At 35.8% G+C, this 14465-nt stretch overlaps 1 protein-coding gene across 1 annotated transcript in view; it reads left to right on the top strand.

Annotated features, from left to right (window-relative positions):
- The window catches only part of ACC (acetyl-CoA carboxylase), a 1393224-nt gene that overhangs the window by 331171 nt on the left and 1047588 nt on the right, over positions 1 to 14465 (top strand). The window contains exon 16 of the mRNA XM_090408519.1: positions 9564 to 9667. Coding sequence (XP_090264645.1) covers positions 9564 to 9667 — 104 coding nt within the window. The remainder of the gene's footprint in view (positions 1 to 9563; positions 9668 to 14465) is intronic.

Raw genomic sequence — 14465 nt, forward strand, 5'->3', positions numbered from 1 at the left:
AATGTAACATTGCTGAAATATAGGTAGTTATTAATTACAGTTTTTATAATGATTAGTTTAGTTTATGTTATTATTTCCTAAAAAAATTAGAAGTACGTCTAGCAACATATAAGCTCATCAAGAAGTGTAATACTTCATGTTCTTTAATTCTTATCCCTAATTGTCAGCTAGTAAGGAAAGAGGTGGTAATGTATCCTTTTTAGATAAGGAGGAAGACAGTTTCTGAAGTGGTTTGAAGGAAGTGTAATAGATGTGAAGAATTCATGCTATTTATGCTATTTACGAGGGTGGTCTGAAAGGTTCTCGGTCTCGACCATAGATGGCAACACTATCGACAAGATTTTTTTTCTAAGTTGGTACATCTGTCATAAGCATCCATGTGAAATTGCAAGTCGTTCTATCAAGTAGTTTGTTTTATACAGCTGTCTGAAGCAAAAGTGTTGTCTGTATCCCTTGAAATGGATAATATTGAATATCGTGCAATTATAAAATTCTTTGTAAAAGGTGATTTAACACCAAAAGAAATTCATTCGAAGTTCATAAAAGTTAATGGGTACTCTTCTCCTTTGTTTTCGACAATTAAGAAATGGACTGCCGAGTTTAAATGTGGCCGTACCAGCCTTGAAGATGATCCATGTGAAGGATGTCCAAAAAGTGTAACGACACCAGAAATCATTGATCAAGTGCACGATATTATATTGGATGACCAGTGAGTCAAAGTGCATGAAATTGCTGTGACTATAGGCATTTCAAAAGAACGTGTAGGATATATTTTGCATGAAGAATTGCATATGAAAAAGCTTTATGCAAGAATGGGTGCCGTGCTTGCTCATAGCAGATCAAAAATGCACTCGCATGAAAATCTCTGAACAGTGCTTGGAGCATTTTAACAAGAATAAAACTGATTTTGTGTGTCAATTTATTACTATGGATGAGATTTGGATTCACCATTACACACCAGAATCCAAACAGTGGACAGATGCCGGTTGTTCGGCATCAAAGAAGACAAAATTGGGTACATCAGCAGGAAAGATCATAACATTGGTGTTTTGGGATGCTAAAGATATTTTGTTTATTAATTATCTTGAAAAGGGTAAAACAATAACCGTGGAATATTATATTCGTGAGAGAAGACCCGGTTTGCAGAAGAAAAAAACCATCTTTCATCAGGACAATGCACCTGCCCACAAAGGTGTTTTGGCAAAGGGATCTGCGCTATGAATTGTTGGAACATCCACTCTATTCACCAGATTTGGCTCCCTCTGACTTGTATCTCTTCCCAAAACTAAAACTCTTCCTCGCTGGTCAGCGTTTTTCTTCGAATCAAGAGGCGATTGCAGCTTTAGAGGGATATTTTGCAGATTTTACTGAGAACCACTACAGGGATGGGATAATGGTGCTGGAGCATCACTGGAATAAATGTATTAGTCTTAAGGGGGATTATGTTGAAAAATAAAAATAAGTTTGAAATTATAAATTCGTTCATTGTTAGGCCGAGAACTTTTCAGACCACCCTCTTATATAACACTATTGAGAGGTTCCTTTAAGGTAGGGTATTGAAATTCTTTTCACATTGGATTGTAGTCTATTAGAAAGACGATAATTACACAGTCTTGCTGACAACACAATTTTTGCTGACTTTTATATGAGACTTGTTTTTTACTAATTTGAGTGCGCTGATTTCAAATATCAAACCCATTTTTCTCTGTCACATCAGGTTTTTCCTCTATGGCATTTTCTTTTTGCTAATTTGTAAGTTTTTGATAGTTTTAAGGAGGTAGTACTATTTAGAGGATCAAAATAATCGATCTTTTAATATTATTTTCTGAAAGTATGTACTTTTAAAAATCTGTTCCTAACTTTTTATCAAGAAATTTGAAAAATTCCCGAAGATATAGCCTATTATTCAAAGCGGTGCGCAGATCAGAATCGGAGCGCTCACTGCTCTCGCTTGTTAGTAAATGAATAAATGCGTAAGAACCTGCAGCAGCACGTACTGGTGCTTTGAATGCGAGAGAGACCGATAATTAGATACATAACTACTTAACAATATTCATTAAAAATTACAAGAATATTTATAAAAAAATAACAATTTTACTTACACGTGAGTTTCAGGGAATAAATTTTTGTTTGTAGCAATTTCTGCTGTGTGTTCTGTTTTGGCAATCCCTTTGAATACTCCAACAGTAGTCAGCCATCATGTGAGAATCCCATCTTCCTTGGTACCGATCTTCCATAGTTTTTAAGTCTTGATGAAATCTTTCGCCTTGTTTATCGCTTACAGCAACTAAATTCTTGGGAAATATATCAAGATGACTATATAGGAAATGAAACTTTATGCTCATGTTGCAACCTAAGCGCTGGAAATTTTCAAGCATTGTTTCCACTAGATCTTTGTAATTGCACGCTTTTTTGTTTCCAAGAAAATTATTCGCAACCATCGTAAACGAAGTCCAGGCCTCTTTCTCAGTTTCGTTCATAGAGTTGATGAAATTTGGGTCTCTAGTTAAAGTTCTAATTTGCGGTCCATCAAATACACCGGCTTTAATTTTTTCATAACTAAGTCGTGGAAATTTTTCACATATGTATTGGAAACAGTCACCTTGTAAATCTAAAGCTTTAACATACTGCTTCATAAGACCTAGTTTGATGTGTAGAAGTGGAAAAATTATTTTTTCTCTGTTGATTAAAGGTTGATTTATAATATTGTGTTCTCCAACATTTAAGGATATTCTAAGAGGCCAATGGTTCTGACTCCAGTGTTGGTTTCTAGCTCGACTATCCCAGAAGCATAGAAAACACAGAAACTTTGTATATCCTCTTTGAAAGCCAAGTAAATAGTTCACCATTTTAAGATCCACACAGATGATCCAGTTATTGTCTGTATATTTTAATAACTTCAGAACCTTTTTAATGTCCTCATATGTTTCCTTTAAGTGGACTGAATAACCAATAGGAATTGAGCCATATACATTCCCATTGTGTAGTAAGGCACACTTGAGACTTCTGCTTGAACTGTCGATAAATAAACACCACTCATTTGGATGATATTGTACAACACTCATTTCAGTTAGTAAACTTGACACATTGTGACAGTAAACAAACCCACACTCATGTTTAAAATATTGTACAAGATTACTTTCCCTGCTGCAATGAAAAAGTTATCTTCGTATCTTGCTCCAGTGAGTTTTTTTCATTTAATCTTGAAGCTAACAATTCCGATGATTCCTTTGATAGGCCCAAATCTCTTACTAAATCATTCAATTCCGCTTGAGTAAAATGTTGCGGTCCAGAACTAGAAATTAAATTTTCATTGTCTAAATCAACATCCGGATCTTGCTCCTCAAGAATATCTAGCATATCCCGATCATGCTCGTTCTCAAGTAAAGGAAGTCCTTTATAAATTGGCACGGCTATTTCATTGGAATGAGCAACTGGACGAATTGCTGAGTTGAGATTTGGATACACAATTTTTTTCTTATTCTTGTTATTATAACCAGAAGTCTGAACTAAACAAAAATAGCAATCATCTACATGATTTTTTCGGTTCACGCCAAATCATTGCAATGCCAAAATCTAATTTTTGGCGTTTTCCCTTGCTCCACTGTCGTAAATTTTCCACACATGACTTACACACTTTATTTGGAGCCCATGAATTGTCCTGATCTGCAAGTTTTACGTCAAAGTATGCAAAGTACACTTTCTTAATGAAATCAGTGATATTTGTCCTTTGACTGGGAACAGTAAAGCTGCCACAAATGTAGCAGAAGGAATCTACACTATTGACACATTTTCGAGTAGTAGACATGATGTATTTTCTTCACTGCCAACTAACATGCAATTAACAAGACAAAAAAAGCCAGAGACTTTATTGAAACGTTATAAGCGCTCATCATACTTTCATGAACGAATGACTCATTTTGATCGTTCTTTGTCCGCTATGACGCATATATCATTCATTTGTTTTAGGCAGTTGTCATCGCCTACTTTTCATCACCTAAATGTATTAGGTCGGTTATCGGCCTCTCTCGCATTCAAAGTGCCAGTACATGCCGTTGCAGGTTCTTACGCATTTATTCGTTTACTAACAAGCGAGAGCGGTGAGCGCTCTGATTCTGATCTGCGCACCGCTTTGAATAATAGGCTATACTTTCGGGAATTTTTCGAATTTCTTGATATAAAGTTAGGAACAGATTTTTAAAAGTACATACTTTCAGAAAATAATATTAAAAGATCGATTATTTTGATCCTCTAAATAGTACTGCCTCCTTAAAACTATCAAAAACTTACAAATTAGCAAAAAGAAAATGCCATAGAGGAAAAACCTGATGTGATAGAAAAAAATGGGTTTGATATTTGAAATCAGCGCACTCAAATTAGTCAAAAACAAGTGTGAGATCATAATCAGCAGAATTTTTTTATTATTTTTTTTCTTGGCCAGTGCTATTAATGCTCTTCTCATACCTGGGCAACACACACACACACACACACACACACTATCTACTCTGAGTCTTCTTCCGTCCAACCTCATGCACGAATCTTGTATCTCTTGCCACCCCGATTCACGCTGCCTTTCAAGGCAATCATCTCATCCACCTTTCACCCTGCTTAATTACCATAGCCACACTTTCTATCGTGCTGCCAAGCAAAAACTCCTCAGGCAATTCTATCTTGCTACCACAAATCATCAAGTCTCCATACATCACACCTCTTACCACTCTGTTCCTTCCTTGCTCACTTGCATCCCTCACACTCTCTCCTCTTTCTTTCTGTGTTCTCCTGTTGTCCTGTCATCTCTCCGTCCCTGGTTCCAGAACTCCCTTGCATTTTTCTCATTCCCTCTCTTCTACTATTTCTATTCTATCATTCTCATAACTCTCTCTCACTCCTATTCTGGTTTGCTTTGCATTCATCATTTCCAGTCGCTTAATCTCTTCTATCATGTTGTCCTTTATAGGACAAAGGGCAGGATTGAAAGGATGCAGAAACAGCAAGATATTAGTTGAACTGAAAAGAGAAAAAAAGAGGTCCAAAAAGAAAACTGTAAGAATAAATGAGAGAAAGAGCCTAAGAAGATAATGTTTTAATACAATTCAGGCAGAAGCAGTTGCAAGGTCATCTTGCTACTGCTTCTGCCTGTTATCTCCAACTCTGGGCCTGGCTCCCACTGAAGAGACCTCAGTAAAGGTCGAAACTAGTCTGGGTAGTGGCCAATCCCTTAATGCATAACAGTATACATATCCACGAGATGTGTTTTGCACTATGGGAGATACTGGGATAGGAAAGTCGGTAGCTTGCTCCACCTTTGCTACGAGTTGCCTGGTGTTGTACTACTTAGGCAGGTAAGATAGTACAACACTATATCCAGTCCTGAAGATATTTTCAGGTGCAAACTTTGTTTGCTCTCACTGGGATAAAGGATTAAACTAAATTTTTCATGGTCTAACCTTGTGAAAAATAAACTTTCAACATCTTGCCAGTGAATGATTATACAGAGAAGTATGATAGACATTGTGTGAATACTGGTGTTTCTCCATTGTAATGATATAATAAATTTAGTTTAATCCTTTACCCAAGTGTAGGCAAACAAAGTTTGCGCCTGAAGTAGTTCAGGACTGAGGCAACTCTTAGCAAAGCTGGACCAAGCTCTCATCACTCCTTATCTCACTATTTCCCATAATGCAAAGCACATCTCCTTGCGGACAACATGTATAATGCTATGCATTAAGGGAAGGGACACTACCTAGACCGGTTTCGACCTTTATTGAGGTCTCTTCAATGGGAGGCAGACCCAGAAGTGGTGATACTAAGGCAGAAGCAATGGAGAGGTCATATTTACTTATACGAATTGCCAAACAGTGTACCACCTTATTATTAATTTACTCTGTATTTAGAGAAAGATGTTGGAAGTTTAGGATTAAGATGAGAGCTTGGCCCACCTTTGCTACAAGTAGCCTCAGTCCTGAACTACTTGAGGCGCAAAATTTGTTTGCCTACACTTGGATAAAGAATCAAACTAAATTAAACTAAATATAGTATAACCAAGTGGAAAATAAACTTCTATTGTAATGAGTTTATGAATTTTGCTGAAATATGACAATAATGTGCAAGTATCAGATCTGTTTGTTCTTGGTACATGGGGATGTGGATAAGTGGAATGCATGCATTGCCAGAATGTATTGTGAATGTTAAGAATTTGAATGAATTTTGCAGTTTTGAGGTTCTTTCTCTCTATTCTAGTGAGAAAACTTGTTGTCCAGTTGTCAAGAGTTCAAGATAATATTAATACAATGTTTGTTTTTTGCTCAGTAATGCAGAGCAAACAAACTTAGTATGCACTTGCACACATGCTTCTTCATAAGTTATATGTATTTTTTAATTAGTTAGTAAACATTGTGTTGCTATTTGTTACTTTGTCAGTCTAGCATCTGTTTTTTTTTTTTTTTTTTTTTTTTTTTTTTTGAAAACACACCCCAACTCAACATCACCAGGGTTAAAGATCGGTACTATCAACATAAGAACCCTGAACGATAAAGAAATGGAGCTGGCTGAGGAATTAGATATTAGATAAGTAACAGATCGACATAATAGGGGTGACTGAAACAAAAAAAGACAAAAACTGGTGAGATCTTTCTGAGCAATAAATACAAAATGTTATATTCAGGAAATGACAATCAAGGAAAAGAAGCGGTAGCCATAGTATTCAACACTAAATACGAGGCTAATTTTCTTGAATGGCAGGCAGTCTCAAGTACAGTGATGTGGGCAAATATCAGAATGGGGGAAATGGACAATGAGACTTATTTGTGCCTATGGTCCCACAGAAGGCTCTACTAAGGTAGAAGTAGAGGAACTTTTTGAGGCTTTAGAGAAAATTACCGACACGATGAAATAGGAAAAGTTGGTCCTTGTTGGGGATCTAAATAGCAGTGTAGGAACTGATTGTCAGACATACAAAAATGTTTTGGGAAAATTTAGAGAAAAGAGCAAAGCTAATAATAATGGCAAATACCTGTTGGATTTCTGCTCAGGACATGGACTGGTTATTACTAACACCATGTTCCAGCATAAAAATGTGCACAAATTCACATGGAGAGAAGAAGTAAGGAATAAGAAAAGTCTCATTGACTATGTTATTGTTGATAGTGATGTTTTCTCCCTGGTGCAGGACACCAGAGTGTAGATAGGATTTGAAATTGGAAGTGATCACTATTTACTTTTGAGCAGGATAAAATTGAATTTCATATTGAAAAGAATGACATGTAAGAAAGTTTTAAAGCGAATAAAAGTTGAGCAGCTCTCAGATGTGAACTGTAGACTAACCTACACAAAGATTATTGAAAAAAAATGAAAGAGTTCGAGAACAAGAACCAAACCTTGGAGATTCAGTGGCAAACCTTGAAGAAAACCTTGATTGATTCAGCCAGAGAGGCATGTGGTGAAGTTGTCTGCAAGGATAGAAAAATCAGAACAACTCCATGGTGGACACAGGAAGTTAAAGAGGCAGTGATGGAAAAGAAGAAAGCATATCAACAGTTCCTGGCAAAGAAGTCATCTTGTGCTCTTATAGAATACAGAGACAAATGTAAGAAAGCTAAACCCTGTGTAAAACTAGCTACACAAAAGTCATGGGAGGACTTTGGCAAGAACATAGAAAATAAATATCAAGAAAGGGGGAAAGATATTCTGGAGGTTGTTGAAGAAGCTTAGAAATGGAGGTAAGAGTGCTGTAAAAGGAGTTAGAGATGATAAAGGTGACATGAAAACAGGAGAAAAAGATATCTTGAAGTATGGAGTAATTACTTCGAAAAATTGCTAAATGAAACAAGCAGTGATAGCATAGTGTTAAAAAACACTCAACAGGCATACAGTCAGGAATACATATCTATACTTGAAGTAGAAAAAGCCATCAAAGGCTTGAAATGTGAAAAGGCAGCAGGACTAGATGATATTCGACTAGAAATGCTGAAGTATGGTGGTGGTATAAAAGTCTTACCGTGGCTACACTGCATTGTTCAGAAAGCCTGGAGAGAGGGACAAATTCCCGATGATTGGAGTAGAGCACTCATAGTACCCATATATAAAAAGGGAAATAAAACTGAATGTGAGAATTACAGAAGTATTTCCCTACTAAGTGTTCCTGGCAAGATCTATGCAAGTATACTTGAGAAACGGTTGAGAAGAATTGTGGAAGAAAAGCTTGGTGAAGAACATGCTGGATTCAGGCCAAATAGAGGCTGTCAGGATCAGAACTTCACTTTACGACAATTAATTGAGAAAGCATGGGAATATAACAAAGATCTGTATTTAAGGTTTGTCAATCTGGAAAAGGCATACGACAAGGTGCCAAGAGAGAAGATCTTCAATACACTACAGTTATATGGTGTCGATGGGGCATTATATCAAGCAATACTTAGTCTTTATTTGAGTAGAAAATAAGGAAGTACAGGAAGAACATTTAATGTTAAATCTGGTGTGAGACAAGGATGTACATTATCCCCTCTGTTATTCATTATCTATATGGATCACATTATGAAAGAAAGTGGTATTAAACATGATATCAGTTGTTAATGTCAGCTCTTTGCTTTATGCGGACAATGTTATACTTCTAAATAAATCTGCTACAAGTTTGCAAGATTCCCTTACTAAATTGAATAACTGTTGTAGTAGATATAGTATGAAGGTCAGCAATAAAAAGACAAAGACAATGAAAATATTTAGAATAGTTGAAAATGTCAACTGCGTTGTGAACGGAGAACCTGTGGAACAAGTAAAACATTTCAGCTACTTAAGCACGATTTTTAGTGAAGATGGTAAATTAAATATGGAAATAGACAACAGAATCAACAAAGCTGGTATGGTAGGAATTCAATTGAATAAATTCATATGGAATAAGAGAGAAACAAGACAGTGTTCAAACCAGTTTTAACTTATGGATCCGAGAGCTGGGTCAGAAGTAAAACACTTGACCAAAGATTAGAGACCGCAGATCAGATATGAGAGTCCAGAGAAAGATTAGAGGCATGAACAGATGCCATCAATGGCAATACCGTATTGAAAATGAGGATATTATAAAAGTACTTGACATTGTCAGCATCCAGGAATGCGTTAGCATAGCTAATCTCAGGTGGTATGGTCACTTGTACAGATTGGGCGTGGAAAGATTAGCAAAACAAGTGTTCTTTGCCAGGTTGGCAGGAAAACGACCCAGAGGAAGACCAAGATATAGGTGGATTGATACAGTACAAAGTGCCTTAGACGATAGAAATATAAGATTTGATAATATTGGAGTCATGACAAGTAACAGACTGATTTGGAGGAAGATTGTAGATAGGAAGTTAGTAATGATGTAAATTTTTAATGTAGTAATATCATATCCTGTATACAGCCCTCGAGGGTACATGTCAGGAATTTGATGTTGATCTTTATTGCATTTTAGTTTTATATATATATATATATATTTTTTTTTTTTTTAATTAAATATGCTATTAGAAACAGAAGTTTTTGAAAAATACTAATGTTAAGAAATCTGTTTTATTAAAAGAGAAGTTTTCTTTTTATAGGCAGACAAACCAGATACAACTTTAGCAGTCATATGTGGCTCTTTGCATGTGGCAGACCGTATTATACTGAATAATTTCCATAATTTCCAGACTTCTTTAGAAAAGTAAGTTTGATTCGTGTATTGTGCATGTTCTTGCTTGAAAGTTATTATTATTACACCCTCCATGGAGTTAAGAGACTCATCATGGGAGGTTCATTCAACTGACAACATATTTATCATGTAGAATCTTAACCTCTCTTCTGCCATGGTGGATGAAATAGTGATACTAAATTGCTCTTCTTATCCATGTTATTCAATAGGTGTTACAGAATAGTGTCCAGATTTTGCTGAATGTCTATAGACGTCATAGCTGGTTGGGGTGTTAAAGTCCTTAACACTGCTTGCATTAACAACACATTCTGGCAGTGCATTCGATTCACTGACAATTCTCCATGTAAAAAATCTACTCCTCGCACCTTTCTTTACCACACTTTTACATAACTTCCAGTAATAACCTCTGGTTCTTCCCCACTCACCTTCTACCCTTTTTATAACCTTTTCTGGATTAATGTGATAAAATCCTCTTACTAACTTAAACGTGTCTATCATATCACCTCTCTTCCTCCTATCCACCAAACTCTGCAATCCACATCTCTTCAACCTCTCTCTCCATAGCCAACATTCGAAACTCCTGATATTATCCTAGTCACTCGTATCTGGACCCTCTCGAATGTCTCTGCATCACATTGAAAACCAAGTGACCAGATCTGACAACAATAGTCTAAGTGTGGTATGACCAGTACCTTATACAGTGGCACAACCACTTCCTTATCCTTGCATGTTAGAGTACTTCTTAGCATAGCATCACTATGATGTATGCAACCTTTGCAGCCCTAGCAAATGCCCTCTAAACTTCAGTCTACTGTCAAATCTCTAAATCTCCCAAATCTCTAATCTCATCCACTTCCTGCAGTACAGCACCATCAATATAGTACATAACCTTATATTTCTGCAGTCCAAAATGCAACACCTTGCACTTATTGATATCAGAACTACAATCCCACTCTTTTATTCAAGTAAAAAGTCTGTTTAAATCTTCCTGAAGGGATTCACCATCAGCAGCGCTACTTATAATTCCTCCCAACTTTGCATCATCAGCAAATAACTGAAGCCCCCAGTCAGTCCACATGATATATCGTTTACAAACAAGTTAAACAGCAGGGGCCCCAAGAAAAGAACCATGGGGCATGCCACTGGTTACCCTTCTTTTTTGAGACACTGCTGCATCATACACAACCTTCTGGTATCGTTCACAGAGCCAATCTCTGATCCATCTAACCAATATACTGTCTATTCCCATCCTCTGCAGCTTGTACACCAAGTTATCATGTGGTAAATCTATCAAACGCTTTTGCAAAGTCTAAGAATATCACTGTATATGATTCTCTCTTATCTAACACACTTGTCACCTTATCATAAAATGCATGTAAATTACTGAAATAGGACCTACCCTTTACAAATCCATGCTGACCTTCATAAAGAATGCCATGTCCATCAACCTAATTCTGTATTCTATTTCTTATCAGAGACTCTCCAACACCTTGACCACAACTGCAGTTATACAGACTGGCCTATAGTTGGAGACTTCTGTCTTAGAAACATGCTTGCGGAGTGGTATTATTTTCGTCTCTTTCCACTCCTTGGGAACCCTACCCACTGCAAGACTTTCATTGAATAGACTGGTCAAGGGCATAAATCAACCCCAAGGCACGTGTCATGCAATTGTGTTTATTTATAAAATTATGTCGATCTATACGACACAGAATCACTCACTACTTTGAAAATTTTTTGCTGATATTATTTCACTAATTCTTCTATATTTTACTCTTGTTAGCAGGGCTTCTGCAACAATGTGTTACATTTAAATACAACTGCATATTAATACCACAACTATTTATCATGTTCTGAAACTTTTGACTGATGTATCATTCTTTTTCAAGAATTTATTGAATTAATCACTGTTAAAGAACTTATTTTATTTAAAGTTCAGATGACGTTAATTTCAAATTATTTTCTAGAATATAGTAATGTGTTGACCTTGTATATCCATAACCATTGCAACGCCAATATTTTAGACATGCTTCTAAATAATATAAAAACATTAATATTCATTGCACCTTAACACTGTGGTATATGAAATACTCTCAATTGCTTATAAGGCTTTCTAACGTCCTATAACAGCACAAAGAACACTGTAATAGTTTTTTTGAGTAGTTTAGTTTAATACTTATTTAGAAATTGGAGGGGTGGTGATGAAGATAATCAGCTGCCATTCAAACATTAATCTTGACTTTGATAGTGTCATGTAACATATCTTTAGTGCAGTCATGAGAAAGAGGTGAAATTATACTTGTCTAACTTGGAAAAAAAATGTATATTTTAATCTGTATAGGACACAATGAATCTGTAAGGACTTATCAGTTAAAAGTGATTTCTCTAGTCTCTCTTATGGAAGTGGTATGGTTTGTCTCCCAGAAACTTGGGTTTCTACTCCTGCAGATCCAGTACAAAGAAAACATCCCATTTACAGACATTATATACAGGCCTCATAGCCTTAGTTTGCTTAACCTTTCTATCAGCCGAGGTGGATGAAATAGTGAGACCAATTTGCACTTCTTATCCATGTTATTCAATAGGTGTTACAGAATCATATCCAGATTTATCTGGACATATATATATATATATATATATATACATACTTCCTGGTCGGTTGGGGGGTTAAGCTACTAAAAAAAATAAAAAAAAAATGTCTAATTAAATTGAAGCTACCACAAAAATATTTCAGGGTGATTGTAAATGAATATTAAGTGCAGAAATCTATGACTAGATGATAATCAGATTTTATTGTTTAATAGTTGAGATGGCTTCAGTAGGATTGATGCTTGATTAAGAGAATGAAAATCAACTACAATTTTCGATATTTTCATTCTATATATATATATATATATATATATATTTTTTTTTTTTTTTTAATGAGGTCATAGTTCCTTTTCATTTTGTGATAGATCTCACTGGAATGGCCGAAGACAGATTTGACATATAAATATGAAAATGAATACTGTGCATCTATGTTCCACTATCTTAACTTTAAGAAAGAACGTTAAGATTTTATTTTTCATATATAGGAGAATTTGCAGGAGCATTTAATCTGATAAATATTTGTTTGTTTTTGTAATTGATAAGGAAGTTCTTAATTTTATGGATGCTTAAAGATTGTTTTTAAGTTTTGTATTTTTAGCATCCTGATATTTTTAAGGCACTTTTATATAGGGAATTTGCTATGGCCTTATTGAAATTAGTGTCTGAATAGGCATAATTGTCAAAAATAATTTACAGCTTTAGGATTTAACTATCCTTTGCAAAAAAATAAAAAGTATAGGCAGCCCTCGGTTTACGCCTCAGTTCCGTCCCTGAAAAAATGGTCATAAACTGAATCGGCGTAAAACAAACCCAATTTTAATGGGAGGTATGAAGTTATGTTCCGTGCAGTCAAAAGATATGCACATGAAGTATGTGTAATATTATTATATTTAAAGCTTTGATAATACACACATATATATTTGTTAAAATAAAATTATTAATAACGAAAACAAAACAAAATTATATACAAAAAATATGAAACTTCTAAAAGATATTACATATTTCTATGTTGAAGTTCCTGGTTTCGGATCACCTGCATTTTTTAAAAAAAAAATATCCAGCATTAACTGTGTAGATTTTCTTTTTCTTTCTTTAAGGAGTTCAGTTCGTTGTCGAATAGATGCGATTACACTCCTTTTTATGTTCGCACGCCATTCCCAATCATGGTCCATTTCGCATAGTTCATCAGTCAATGTCTCTATGCTTGCAAGGATACGCTGTAAATTGGCCGTTTTCATATCTCTCAGAGGACCTTCGTTTTCTTTCTCCTCCTTTGGATCTTGACTTAATTGTTCTGCTAATTCTTTTAAATCTTCATTGGAAAGCAGTTTATCATGGTTCTCTAAGACTTCTGTCACATCTTCAGCTGTAATATCATACAATCCCACCTCTCACGCAAGCTTGGTAATAACATCTTCAGTAACATTCTCCTCTTGCTCTAATTCCTCGAAGTCGTGCATAAATGCTGGAAGAAGTTTTCACCATGCTCTTTTTACACACTTAGCTGACACGTCGTTCCAAGCTGCCTCGACGTTGTTAATGCCCTTCAAAATATCGAATGACCACCAATAGTCTTTAATAGTTTTTCCTGAAGTGTACAAGACTCTTACCATTTCCATAAATGTTATACGGAGTTAATAGGCTTTGACGATTGATATAATCCCCTGATCCATCGGTTGCAAAAGCGATGTTGTGTTTAGGGACATGTAAACAACCTTGACATTCAATGGTGTTCTTACTTCAGCAAGGTTTTGAGGATGTCCAGGGGCATTATCCAAGAGAAGCAATGCCTTGGCTGGCAAATAATTTTCTTTACAGAAGCAAAGCATGGTAGAACAAAAATAATTTGTGTAGCAATCTATAAAAACGTCTTGTGTAACCCAAGCTTTCTTGTTCCATTTCCAATAGACTGGCAGCATGGCATTTAGACCTTTGAAGGTGTCTGTGAATGGTACACCAACATTGGTTTAAGCTTCAAAGTTCTGGAGATGTTTGCACCCAACAAAAGCACAAGTCTATCTTTTGCAGCTTTAAAACCTGGAGCGGAACGTTCTTCACTGGAAATGAAGGTGCTTGATGACAGTGTTTTCCAGTAGAGCCCAGTCTCATCAACATTAAAAATGAGATCAGGAGGATAACTTCCTTGTTCTACACAGTCTTGAAATTCTTTAGGAAAAGCAGCCACTGCCACAACATTTGCACTTGCTGCCTCACCACATAA

Source organism: Typopeltis vanoorti, chromosome 18, assembly GCF_054136105.1.
Source record: "Typopeltis vanoorti isolate ZY-2024b chromosome 18, IOZ_Tvanoo_1.0, whole genome shotgun sequence".
NCBI classification, from domain to species: domain Eukaryota; kingdom Metazoa; phylum Arthropoda; class Arachnida; order Uropygi; family Thelyphonidae; genus Typopeltis; species Typopeltis vanoorti.